General features: G+C 37.9%; 1 protein-coding gene across 2 annotated transcripts in view; it reads left to right on the top strand.

Annotated features, from left to right (window-relative positions):
- The window catches only part of Msh3 (mutS homolog 3), a 166715-nt gene that overhangs the window by 64137 nt on the left and 88018 nt on the right, over window positions 1–14560 (top strand). For both annotated transcript variants that reach the window (XM_070031172.1, XM_070031171.1), the window contains exon 13: window positions 10291–10423. In XM_070031172.1, coding sequence (XP_069887273.1) covers window positions 10291–10423 — 133 coding nt within the window. The remainder of the gene's footprint in view (window positions 1–10290; window positions 10424–14560) is intronic.

Raw genomic sequence — 14560 nt, 5'->3', positions numbered from 1 at the left:
ATACATTCCTTAAAAAGCTGGGATGAGTTTATATCACAGATATGTCTGTTTTATATATAAGTTGAGTCTTTTAAGTGATATTTTGGGCAAAATAACTTCTGAGGCAGATTTGGTTGTCTCATATATTTAAAGGCTAAGGAAGGGTGAAGCTCAGTGGTAGAACGCTTGCCTAGCATGCTGAAGGCCCTAGGTTACATTCCTAGCACCAGGGGAAAAAAAAGGAAAGAAGGAAGGAAGGAAGGAAGGAATCTAAGGAAGGATGGAAGGAAGATAAGGAAGGAAGGACAAGAAAAGTATTCAAGATTTTGTAGCATACTGTCCATTAAAAACAATATTAACCAGAAGGAAATAGTGAGTTTCCTTTGTGGAGCTTCTTTTTCTACAAACTTTGCATTTTTCCAGGATTCCTTTCAGTGACCTCATTTCACTTTTAATAATAGCAGGGTCTAATCTGTCTTCCTTCCTTCTCTTATAACTCACATGCTAATCGTCATTATCCTTAGCACTCTGGACACTGTACATCTGCTAGGACATCCCATATTATTCCATCTCCTCTCACTGCGTTTATACTTGATGATCTTGTAGAATGTTTTTTTCTCTTCAAATTTTTTTTTTTTGTTTTTTGATTTGTGAGTTTTCTTGATGGAATTAGGGTTTGAATCAGGACCTTGTGTTTGCTAAGAAGGTGCTCTACCACTTGAGTTCCACCACAAGCTCTTTTGTATAATTATTTTTGAGATAGGATCTCAAAAACAATCAGAATGTGATATATGATTCTATTTGTGGTGTTTTATTTAAAAATAATTTATAAGAAATACACAGCAAATACACACATAAACTTTTCTAATGGTACATCTTTGCCATCATCATAATCAGATAAAAGTGATATTCTAGCCAAGCCAATCCATATAGACCAATGTTGGAACTGAGAGCATAGTTTTTGTACCAGATCATGTGTTAGAAAGATGAGGAGACAGCCATAACTAACTGCAAGCTTCCAGGATGACAGAGAGGGTCTTCTACTGTTTTGTCTATAGGTAGAGTAAGGAATGGAAGGTGAGTAGATAGAGTAGGTGCATCCCTTCTTAAGGCAAGATCACAATTAACAATTGCACACTATCTCAGTCAGCATGGATCACAGCCTTTCTCTTTTATGTAATACTTTAATATAGCCTGCATTCTGGGAACTTAGGAAGCTAACTATATTTTGATCAACCAAGTACACATTGGCATGTTTGGTAACATTAATGGTAGAACATTGGTTAGGGAAGCTAACTACTAACAAAAAGATATTCAGAGGTTTAATGGGTCCAAGAGAATAGACCTTTCCAGATTGGGATTCTCTTACAGACATTTAGGAACCCCAAAGGCTCTGTGGTCTTAAACATGTGGCTTCCAATTCTGGGCCCTGCAATCAGCAAGAGGGAAGGAGAAAGAGAGAAGAGCATGTGTTTTCTTTTTTCCTTTTTTTTTCTTTTTTCTTTCTTTTCTTTTTTTTTTTTTTTTTGTTGGTTGTGGGGTTTAAACTCTGGGCCTGGGTGCTGTCCCTCAGCTTTTCAGATCAAGTAATTGAGCCACAGCGCCACTTCCGGCTTTTTCTGCTTATGTGGTGCTGAGGAATTGAACCCAGGGCCTCATGCATGTGAGGCAAACGCTCTACCACTGAGCCCCATGTTTTCATATTTTTAGGAGCCAGGTCTTATACATGTCCCCCTGACTTTCTCCTCTGGCTGGAGCTCATTCTGATGTCTCACTCTATTGTCAAGAAGGAAGACTAGTGAATATCTAGCATTATACAGCCAATGACTGCTTTTTTTCCTTTTCATTGTTGCAATTGTTCTTAGAATTTATATATTTAATTTACTTAAACTTTCCAATCTTAACCTAAGTTGCAAAGTTTCAAAATGTAAAAAGTTAAACCTTGAAATATTTATCTCTGATCGCGGCCCCAGGTCTTATTGGATAAGTCTGGTTATTATTTTACTGTGCATCTTTCCAGAGACTTTCTGTTTTAAAAATAATGACCAAACAAGTAGGAATATATATATATATATATATGCATATATATATGCATATTCTCTCCTCCTTTGTCATACCTGGGGCTATAATGTACAGAGTCCCTTTGCAGTGTCCCTCAGTTGTATAAGACAGCTATTTTTCATGTGCATTATCTATCACTCTCATGGACAGGGGGTGCTCCTCACAGAATCTGTAATCTACTTCTACAACTAGTAGAAGCTTTTCATGGCAAAGGACATAGCTAACAAGATATATAGAAAGCCCAAAGAATTGGAGAAGATTTTTACCAGCTACCCATCAGACAAGGGCCTCATATCTAAAATATACCTAGACCTCAAAAACTTAAAACAAGATATATAGAAAGCCCAAAGAATGGGAGAAGATTTTTACCAGCTACCCATCAGACAAGGGCCTCATATCTAAAATATACCTAGACCTCAAAAACTTAAAACTCCCCAAAATAAGTTCTTAAAGAAATAACAGCCCAATCAATGAAAGGGCTAAAGACTTAAAGAGAGACTTCTCAGAGGAAGAATGGCCAATAGACACATGAAGAATGTTCAACATCTCTGGCCATAAAAAAATATGAATCAAACTAACATTGAGTTTCTACCTTACCTGAGTTAGAATGGCCATTATTAAAACTAACAGTAGCTGGGCGCTGGTGGTTCATGCCTATAATCCTAGCTATTCAGGAGGCTGAGATCTGAGGATCGCAGTTCAAAGCCAGCCCGGGCAGGAGAGACCGTGAGACTCCTATCTCCAATAAACCACCAGAAAACCGGAAGTGGCGCTATAGCTCAAGTGGTAGAGCGCTCGCCTTGAGCTGAAGAGCTGAGGGACAGCGCCCATGCCCAGAGTTCAAGCCCCACGACTGACAAAAAAAAATAAAACTAACAGTTAACAAATGCTGGCAGGGGATGTGGCTAAAAGGGAGCTCTATTACATGTTGGTGTGAATATAAACTTGTTCAACCATTCTAGAAAGAAATATGGAGGTTCATCAAAAGACTAAACAAATGACCCAGCAATCCTACTCCTGGGCATTTATCCAATTGCAGCATTGTTTACCATAGACATGGAATCAACCCAGATACAAGTAGATGAATGGATCAAGAAAATATGATGTATATACACAATGGCATTCTACTCATTCATTAGAAAGAATGATATTGTAGCATTTATAAGAAAATAGGAAGACTTGGAAAGAATTATATATATTTTTTTCTCTTTCATGATGAAACTTTATTCAAAATAAATTATTGAGCTGTCTTTATGTAAAAAAAACTTCAGTTTGAAAAGCATTTAGGTAGTGAAATGGAAATTTCATCTCAAAATTTATCTTATGAAGTTAATAAAAAGAATGGAGATGTATCAGTTTCTCCTGTGAGTGGTAACAAGTAATATTAATTTTCTAACCTTGTTTTAAGAACAAAATATTTCACTTAATATAACTATTTGCAATAACTAGTAAACATCTAGGATAATCTTACCAGACAAGCAGATAAGGTCAAAAGCTATGTACATATGACCATATAAGATGATGCTAAGTGAAATGAATCCCAAGATAGGGACACAGGAGGTTTTTTCATTGTTGCTGTTTTTTTTTTTTTTTTTTTTTTTTTAAATTGTATTTTATTTTATTTGAGAACATACTGTACAGAGGGGCTACAATTACATGGGCAGGATAATGCATACATTTCTTACCAAGCATTGCAGCCTCCTCCTTTGTTTACCCTTCACTTCCCTTCCCCACCTCCCCCCTCCCCCCACCCAATTTTACCCCCCTCCCCCCACCCAATTATACCCCCCTCGCCCCCCCACACCGACATTGTAAAGCTGGTTTTGACATGACATTTTGTACTTCTCATTGTTGCAACAGGTCCACCTGAATCCTTAAACGACTTGTTTGTCCCCATCTCCTCCACATGTTATACTGACATCAAATATAGTGAAAGCGGGGGTTACACTGTGGGGGAGGGACATACAAAGCAACAAAGAAATAATCTTATAAATGCGTTAGAAACACATGCATGAAAGAAACGAAAACATTAAAATACATATTTAAGGGTTCATTTTCCTAACATCACATTATCTGACCTTTTCCGCTTGACTCATACCTATACTAGATATTGCAAATAAGGGAAACCATGGGACCTATGCTTCTTTGGGCCTGGCTTACTTCACTTAATATAATTTTTCCCAAGTTTTTCCATTTCCTAACAAATGGGGCAATGTCATTCTTTCTGATGGAGGCATAGAATTCCATTGTGTATATATACCACATTTTCTTGATCCATTCATCTACTGAGGGGCATCTGGGTTGGTTCCATGTCTTAGCTATGGTAAATAATGCTGCAATAAACATAGTTGTGCTAGTAGCTTTAGTGTGGTCTTGTTTGTAAACATTTGGGTAAATGCCCAAAAGTGGGATTGCTGGATCATAGGGGAGATCTATGTGAAGTCTTTTCAGGAACCTCCATACTGAGAAAGAATTATATTAAGCGAAGTAAACATACTGAATGATTTAAAATACACACATACACACATACACTGGGATATGATGAATTATATAGGTCTCGACATTCACACAGTGAGGCCAAAGGAGGAAATACATAGGAGTGGTTGACAAAGGCTCAATAGTTATGATCTTATAAAATAATATTTATGACATGAACACCAAGAAAAGGAAATGAGACTTTTTTTAGTTGATGTTGTTGCTGTTTTTTCTTTTTTCTTGTATCTTGTTTGTTTGTTTGTCTTTGGGCGTGTAGGAGGGGCACAGGAAAGATGGAACAAAGGGTGAACAAAAACAACAGTGGTAGTCACTAGATACTAGATGGAAAATGAACAGTACATCTTGTGGGTGGGGATGGAGGGAAAAAGTGTGAGTGAGGGAAGGGGAGACATGATTCAGAAAGAATTGTATTCATTACCTGATTCATGTAACTGTAACCCCTCTATACATCACCTCCACAATAACAATAAAAATAAACAACTAGTAGAAACTGTTCAACACCCTATAACTCAATACCATAGCTAATGGAAATGAAAGGAGGCTTTTAGAATACAAATTGGATTTTTAGACAACTGCTCAAGAGAATTGAGGATATTAAGTTTTGTGCTTGGCACTTAAATCACATAAATAAATAAGTAAAATTAAGGGACTAGAGACCTGTTTGTGTGAGGCATTAGCTCGCACAGCTTGGTGTGATTTTCTGAAGCGCCAAGTACCTTGAGGTGGCAGTTAATTCTCTTGAATAATTAACTAGCTCTTATTTTGGTAAACCCGTATGTTTGAAGTATAATGGTTATCTTTTTAAATGACCAGGCAATAGAATGTTACATATTTCCTTCTACTTAAGATTTAATTTATACTCACCGAACAAAATGCCAGGCTTAACTCTGGAATGACTTGACTGGGAGGCCCTGTTAGTCATTTGTGGTTACCCATGTTCTGCGAGCCTGCGGACACCCAGGTGGAATGGTTTACTCAGCCCAGCGCACACGTGACTGCTCATAAGTGGAGAATGGGGTGGGAGGTGGCGCGTACCTGACAGCCATGACTGATTACTCTGGCTCCATGCCAGAGCTACTACTGGCAGCCACTGCCAGGAGAAAAGTGGACCCCACGGGTTCTCCCTTACCCATGTGTCAGCGTGGATTCACCAGCATCTCTTGGTGAGCTAGGCAGGAACTTAAGAGTTGGCCTCTGCTTTGTTTTGTGGTATCTGGGCCCTCAGTGAAATCTAGATCAGCTTGAAGGACCAGCAGTAAATGGTAGCTTTTCCTGTAGCTGAGGAGGGGAACACAGGGAGCATGAGGACAACAAGGAGACCATGTATGTTTTCCCTTCTTGGCTTTCCAGTTTTGTCCCTGTCCATCTTCATGGTAATAGTTACCAGTTACGCTGTTTTTGAGTAATAGCCACACACAATAGTTGCTAACGTCATCATCCAGTTCATCTCCAAATGTGAAGGACTCTGCTGACACCCACATATTGTCCTTGGATCTTAGGTGGTAAAGAAGAATCTCTGTCATCCCTAGGACGTTAAGTCCTTTTTTTCTTTGTATCCAGGATGAAATTCTTTTCACTGGTTTATTATAGCATTGTAAGAACTGTTACTACTATAGGGAATCTTGGAATAATACTGTTACCATTGTCTTTTTGGCAATACTATTTCTTGCTTTGCTACCTGTCACATCACCAAATCTCTCTCACTGCTTGCACTTATAGAATGATTCCTTATTCTGGTAGTCTAAGTATTGCTTTATTAGAGTTTCTTGGAAAGTCTCCTAACTACTTTTAATTAGAAAATGATTCTAAGGTATATAAACTTAAGAACATTTTATAAGTCATTTTATTCATTTGCATTTTTTATCTACCTATAGAGGATACAAATGGAAATGCAATACCTAGTGATGGGAAATTTGTGGTTAAAAAAACAACCACATCCCCTTTTACTTTCTCCTTGCCTGTTTAGACATCTATAATTGGTAATAACCTGCTTTTTCAATGCAGCCTATTAACCACTCTCAACATAGTGGTTTATATAGTATTTCTGATCATTTCTTGCCAGATGGAGTGCTTGAGAGTGCAGGGCTAGTAAATTCCTCCTTGTTTACTCTGCACAAAATACGATTGTGTATTTATGATTTAGGGTTTGTCATTGTGTCGTTATTTAGAAATATTTTTGTGTGTAGTTGATTCCTTACCATGCTGATCCCTTACCATGCTGTTCTTTGTGATATCTACAAACAAATTTGTACCAATGATTATGAGATCAGTTAACATTTAATGAATGGTTACTAAGCAGCAGGCACTGTTTGCCAAGTGCTTGACATGTATTATTGAATTCTCACAGTAACACCAAGAGTTAGGACCCATTGGTGTTCTTGTTTTACTGATAGAGAAACTAGGGCATGGCTAAGTAATTGGTGAATGACAAAGCTTGGATTTGAACTGAGGCTGCCTGCCTTCGGAGCCCAAATTCTTAACCTGTGAGCTAGAGAAGACTTGATTTAAAACCAGAATGATTGCTAGTGAACATGATGCTCTTGCCTGTGCTGATCCCAGGCTGGAATAAAAGCTGCTTCCTTTGTAGATTTTTTTTTTTGGGGGGGTCCGGTCATGGGGCCTGAACTCTGGGCCTGGGTGCTGTCCCTCATCTCTTCAGCTCAAGGCTAGGGCTCTACCACTTGAGCCACAGCACCACTTCCGGTTTTTTTCTTTTTGCTTATGTGGTGCTGAGGAATCGAACCCAGGGCCTCATGCATGCAAGGCAAGAGCTCTACCACTGAGCCACCTGCCCAGCCCCCTTTGTAGATTTTTTAAGGTTCCAAATCAACATAGCACAGTCTTTACACTCTCTAAGAGTTCTGTAGAATTTATGTCTGTTCAACTTTGTTTCTGGGAAAGTTCATAATCATGGTTTAGATTTTTAATAAATTCTTTGCTCTTATCTTTCCATATTTTGGAAAGCCTCTAATTCTTGAGACAGTAGCTGTCTGTGTAGGCTGTCTTCTGCATTCACAGATGGCATCATTTTATCTATCTTCAAACCATCTGTGGCACCAACCCTGTCTATTCCAATTGGTGTCATCTTTCATTTATGCAGGAGTGAGTTATTAAAGTAAAACTTTCTATTTGTATGGCATTTTGGGTAAATGTTGGAGTAAAACATTGATTTATTTTGTCATAACAATCCTATGCCAAGAAAATTTATTTATTTTTGGCTTCATCTTGATTTACTTTATACAGTCTTTGGAGTGGAATCCAGCAACTGTTTATTGCATGCATGCAGTTTTGAAACTGTAGTAATGAAGACATGATCCCTGACCTTACTGACTTGATAGTCTAGTAGGGAAGACAGTGTAGTAGCAAATGGAATTGAAAAGAGAAAGTGCATGATAATGGAAAAGGGCAGTAACAGGATTAAATGTGGTCAGGGCATCTAGAAAACTGGTAGTGGGAGAGTTGGTAGAGTGGAGGTTAGTGGACAGTTAGGAGGAGGAAGTGTCTTTCTGTCAGAGCAGCAAGTGAACTTGGAGTGGCCAAGGTATTAGAAGTGATTCAAAATCTGACTGGATCTTAAAGTGGAAGTGAGTGATAGGTGATTTGAAGTTGAGACTTCACGGGTAAGCAAAGATCTTGTAGGCCAATTAAGGATTCTGGATTAAAGAACTTAAGTTTGGTGGCAAGTCATCAAGGAGCCTAAGGCAGATGTGTGCCAGAATGGCTTTGAGTTTTAGGAATATCATTCAGGCTGCAGTGTGGAGAATGGGTTACAGATGGTGACAGAGTAGAGGTGGGACAAAAGTTAGGAGGTTGTTTCACTTGTCATTGGGATAGAAGTGATTTTGGCATAGACCAGGAAAGTGGCATTAGAAATGGAAAAAGTAGTTGGATTTTTGGGACTATCTTGCTAAGAATGGAAAAGCCAATTTAGATGTCTTAAAAGCTTGATTGTGTTTGATACAATGAGTCAGAGAAAAATGAAACAAGAATGAGACCTGAAGGTGGTATAGTGGCTCTGAATTGTGGCAAAGCATGATCTCACAAGGAACTTATACAGTCACTAAAGATGAAAATATTCCCCTAATTATAAAGCAGATGGTCTGTCATCTAGGCATGCTACTAATTAATATAAAGTTTACCCTTCATGTTAGCATATGAAATACCAGCAGAACTTAGAAAGACAAACTTGTTTATTTACCTTATGTCTTCTTTTTCACCAAAACGTCAGGTTATTCTTTCATCCACTCATTTTACATATAGTTATTTATTTATTTTGGATGCTGTTACTTGTGCTTGAACTCAGGATCTTGAATGTTTTCAATCTAATTGGAGATAAGAGTTTCTTGGATTTGTCTGCTGGGCTGGATTCAAACTTTAATCCTTAGAGCTCAGTTTCCTGAGTAGCTAGGATTCCAGGTATGAGACACCAGTGCCTGGCTCATACACTTACTTATTTAAAGTAAACCTTACTGAGTGCTGGGCTTTTTATTACTAGACATATTTATTATTTCAGTTATTAATATTACCTATCGGTCACTCCTAGAACTTTGATGTTTTCAGGTACTTAATGAGCCACGTGTTACTTATGATACACTTAGCCAATCAGGTTTCCATTTTAAGTTGACTAGCTTCACCACCCCTTCCCAAGTAGCCCATCACTTGCTATGTATCACTGCTGATAAAGTCTGGCATCCCTAATCCTCTGTGTCTCCTGAGGCCATATTATCTGTATTTTGTACTGCGACTCTCCTCCCTAACCACCATTAGTCAACACTTGATTGGTTCAAGTTGTCTCGTTGCTCCTGGTGGCAAAGACAATACAGCTTATATAGCAAACGCATCTGCATTAGCGAAGACAATACAGCTAGCAAACACATCTTCAATCACAGTGGTTTAAATATGACAGGTTTATTTCCTACTAGCAAGTTTATTTGGTAACAGATGTGAAAGTGGGAGATTTTCTGTCTTACTCATGAAGTTGGACTGATAGAGTCGACCATGTGGCTTACAAAACTGCTTTGAGCTTAATATCTAGCTGGCAAAGATCTTACTGTGTGATCTCCCATAGAAGGTTTCTTTGGGCCAGGGCTCAGAAGTAGCTTACAGTATTCCTATGCTGTAAAGAATTCAGATGCATGGCCACACCCAAATGCAGAGGAACCTGGAAAGTGTATTTTGTGTTTTCTTTGTGAACTGGTCTCTGCCACAAACCAGTTAGTAGTAAGAGGGAAGGAAGGACCATACATCTTTCTTGTGCTTTGTAAGTGGCTGTGACATTAAAATGAGAAATGTAGTCAGGTGTTGGTGGCTCATGTCTGTAACTTTAGCTACTCAGGAAGCTCAGATCTGAGGATCATGGTTTGAAGTCAGCTGGATCAGGAAAGTCCTTGAGACTCTTATTTTCAATTAATCACCCACACAAAACAATAGCCAGATGGGGAGCTGTAGCTCAAGTGGTAGAGCACTAGCCTTGAGGGGAAAAAAAGCTCAGGGACAGCACCTTAAGTCCTAAGTTCGAGCCTGAGGGACACACACACACACACACACACACACACACACACACACACACACACACACACACACACACACACACACACACACACACACACACACACACACACACACACACACACACACACACACACACACACACACACACACACGTGTACATTCTGACTTTCTAACACACACACACATCCAAGTGTACATTCTGACTTTCTAGCTTATCTAATCACCATTATTCTGTTCTCACAGGGAAATAAATGCCCGACTGGATGCAGTGTCTGAAGTTGTCCATTCTGAATCTAATGTGTTTGGTCATATAGAAAATCATCTATATAAATTGCCTGACCTAGAAAGAGGACTCTGTAGCATTTATCATAAAAAAGTAAGTTTCATAAAAATAAAATCTATTAAAGTTCATAATAATTCAGTATGGGGACTTCAGATGTTCAAGGAAAATCATGTGAGATTTCATTGTTTTTATTATTTTATAAAAGATTGCAAGTAGCATGAGAAATTAGCTAACTCCTCAGAAATTTTAATTGTACAAATTAAGGTTGTTCCAGTTTTTGCTTTGTAAAAGTAAAGTTTTCCCACTTAAAACCACAGCAACATAAGTATTCATACTATTATAATAAGAAAAGTGTAAAACATTATCAAAACAACAAATTTACTTATAAAAGTGCTACTGTAGAAGAGAGATGTCTTTTGATCATAGGTTCTTATTAAACAAAGGGAAAATCTGCTGATATTATACTTCTGAGGGGATTGGTATACCAATGAGTTTGTATAAAAAAAGTGTTTAAGAAGATTATTTTGATTTTTATCACTTAGTTTTATAGATTAAGTGATTGCACTGGCTTTCCTATGGAGTACACTAATTTACTTTATCATCAAAATGTTTCTGAATTTAAGCCAGGCACAGAAGCTCACACTTGCTATTTGAGAGGCTGACAACAAGAAAAACCACAGTTCAAAGCCAGCCTGGGCAAAAATTCATATGGCTACATCTCAATCAGTAAAAAGCTGGACATGAATGACCAGGCCTGTCATCCTAGCTACATAGCAAGTGTAAATAGGAGTACTGTAGTCCAGGCTGTCCCTAGCAAAAAGCAAGACCTTTTGAAAAATAATGAAAGCCAAAAGGAATTGAGATATGGCTCAAGACATAGAATTCCTACCTAGCAAATAAAAGGACCAGAATTCAAATCCTAAAAATGCTCCAAATCCTTATTTTGTAATAGCTATATTTGTAATAATTGTTAATAAATAAACTTCAAAACTGGTAGTTTTTTGTTTTTTTTTTTTGTTTTTTGGTGGGAATATGCTGGTTCTGGAGCTTGAACTGAGAGAGCTTAGGTGCTACTCTGAGTTTTTTTGCTCAAGGCTAGCACTCTGCCATTGGAGTCACACCTTCACTTCTGGTTTTTTAGTGGTTAATTGGAGATAAGATTATCACAGACTTCCTGCCCCGCTGGCTTTGAAGCAACCAGGATCCTCACATCTCAGCTTCCTGAGTAGCTAGGATTACAGGCATGAACCACTGGCATCTAGTTCAGAAGTGTTTTACCTTTTGTAGAAGCTATTTACATATATTATATCCTTTGTTCCTTGCAAAAAGTATAGCACTGGGAAGATACTGTTTTTTAAAAATCACTTTCTTACTGTTAGGAAGTTATACATAATGCTGTGTATTTAAAATGTTACAATGGGGTTATCATATTGGCTAATACAGCGTTGCCAATAGAGGGTTAGTAACTTGCTAGTGACAGAATTTGTATTTAAACCTTGACTACATTTTCAGTGTATGGTTTGGAGGCTACTGCATTCAATATGGTTGTCTTTAATGTCACTGTATCTCCCTCCTGGCTCTTGACTCTTTGAGCAACTTTTATTTTTTTGCCCAAATTGAAATATTTTGCCAATTTAATAATTTCATTGTACTACAATTTTTATATGCTCCAATTTTAGTGTGACCAAATTTTCATTAGTGTTTACTTTTGTAAGGTCTCCTTTTTCCAACCAAGTTTTACTAGAGTGTTAAATATTGCCTCTGAGAATTTTTGTGGTGCTCAAGAGGACTTACGTAACTGTTTCAAATATGCTTCAGCTAAATTTGAAAACTAAGTACAAACCAGATTTGGGAATACTAATCCAGAGAAAAAGATGAGTTGAGTAGGTTGTGTGGTCGGTGGAGTCTGTTGCAGTGTTTCTTGGTTTGCTGTGTTGTTTGCTGGCAAAAGCAGAAGCCCTGCTGATATTAGGAAATTTTATGATCAACTCTTTTGGGACTACAGAGGACTGCCAAACCATGTGTTACTTTGTATCCTTGGCCTAGTAACTGACATCAGTGCATATTACCTTTCATTAATCAATAGATCTGCAAGCCCTTGACTTCACTAGTTGAAAGCATTTATTCATTGACAGATGTCAAAGATGGTTGATTTTCTTCAGAGAAAATAGGAGCAGAACAAAATTTCTTTTCATTATTAAGGAAAAGAGCAAAGTCAAAGAAAGTGTCCATAGCAACAAGATGGCAGCAGCATCTATGCTGCTTTGATTTCTGTCACATCTTGCTGCCTCTCTTTAAACTTCACTTTGATGTTTGCCTTTTATAAGGTTTATGTATTTATAAAAAAATTCCAGTAAAAATTACAACCTAATTTGTTTTAAGAGTGACCAATACAACTGCAAGAATGGCTTTATTTTGAAATGTCAAAATGTATTTTACTGAAGGAACTTATGACTCATTCAGAAACTGTTCCTAGGTACTGTTTTAATATTTAGAATTTGCCTCAAGGTTAGTTTGAAAAGTGAAGAGTAGAAATGATTTGATAGTAAACCAATGTAAGAAAGGCTGGCTGCTTGAGATCACTTTTTAATAAATGAGTTAGTTGACATCAAGCACATATCCGTTTTTTATTACTAATATTACTCTAAATGAGCTTCTACTGCATATGCCAATTATGTGAAAGTTAGAAGGTTGTGGAAGGGGAAATCCTAGGTCTGGTGGCTGTGGTCAAGTGCCACAGAATTTACACACATAGGTTGTTTTTGTGGTAAGAATGACAGTAGAGCCAAACTGGGCTGATCCTGGAATAAAACAAATATTTCCAGGACAATAATACTTCACATCCAAATCCTAGAAAATAGTACCAGTTATAGGAGCCTGAAATAAAATAAACATTTCTGTGACAATAAAACTTTACATTCAAATCTTAGGAAGTAGTGCCAGGAATCCATACTAACTTATCTGAAAACTGCTTTGTAAGGAAGTAAGTATGGTTGGTGAATATACTTAGATAATAGCACTTTGCCAGTGTTGAGAGGGGAGTGTTTTCAGAATCTTGTGGGTAGAGATTATTCCTTAGCCAGGCTGAACTAAGCTTGAAAGCTTCATTTTCAGTGTAGCTCTTAGGCTGTGGTCCTTCTAGTGCACTGATAACATTGCCCTACACCCTACACTTACAGATCTGATCTGAAGTGTTCTTATAGAGAAGTTTGCTACTGGAATTGAGATTGAACACAGAGAATCCAGAGCAGCCATCTAAATGCAAAGGTGCTGAGGGTCTTGTAACTTTACATTCTGCTTTTGTTATAGTTCCTTTGAGTTCTTTCACTTAAAAACCTGCCTGGCTGGGTGGTGGTGGCTCACACCTGGAATCCTAGCTACTCAGGAGGTTGAGATCTGAGGACTGTGGTTTGAAGCCAGCCTGGTCAGAAAAGTCCCCTTGAGACTCTTATCTCCAGTTAACCACTCAAAAATCAGAAGTGATGCTGTGGCTCAAATAGTAGAGTGACAGATAGCCTTGAGCACAAAGAGGCTCAGGGACAGTGCCCAGGCCCTTAGTTCAAGCCCTGTTACCAACAACAACAACAACAACAACAAAACAAAACAAAACACCCAAAAGAAAACCCTGCTTGCACACTAAGAGCTTCATTACACTCCTGGTTTTCACCTTGTTCCTGTTGCTGACGTGATTTTTGCATCATGGCTAAGCCTGGAAAAACACATCCCTTTCTTGTCTCCCAAATTACAATAATCACAGAAGCCTGTCATTTAAAAATTATATTGAAAATGTTTATATCCAGTTCTTTACTCATTGGCTAGTGGCTAAGAACCTTCCAGGCACTTATCCACTGTAGCTTTCTGTGTTGGCATGCAGTGCCTTTCCCAGCTTTTCTGGAGAAGAGGCACTTTGAGGTACTCTTTGAACTCAGCTTTTCTTTAGTTGACCTAACTTCTTAATTGACCTAACTTCCTTTCTTAATTTACTTCCTTCCTCTCTTATGGTCAGTAATTATTGTTTTGGATATACTCTTAGAATTAATACTATATATAGCATATATAATATATTCTCTATATATGTCTTATCATTAATTGAACTGGGACATTCATGTTAATATGTTTATTTGCAAAAAAAATAATTCTATCAGTTTTGTATACAAGTACTTTCTGCTAGAAGAGAGCCTTCTGACCTGATCCAGCCTGATCCTGGTTGGTTTCTATACCCGACATAAG

Source organism: Dipodomys merriami, unplaced genomic scaffold (assembly GCF_024711535.1).
Source record: "Dipodomys merriami isolate MVZ:Mamm:240054 unplaced genomic scaffold, mDipMer1.0.p SCAF_20, whole genome shotgun sequence".
In the NCBI taxonomy this organism is placed as follows: Eukaryota; Metazoa; Chordata; class Mammalia; order Rodentia; family Heteromyidae; genus Dipodomys; species Dipodomys merriami.
Note: the sequence above shows the minus strand (reverse complement) of the source record. Positions and strands in the feature narration are given on the sequence as shown.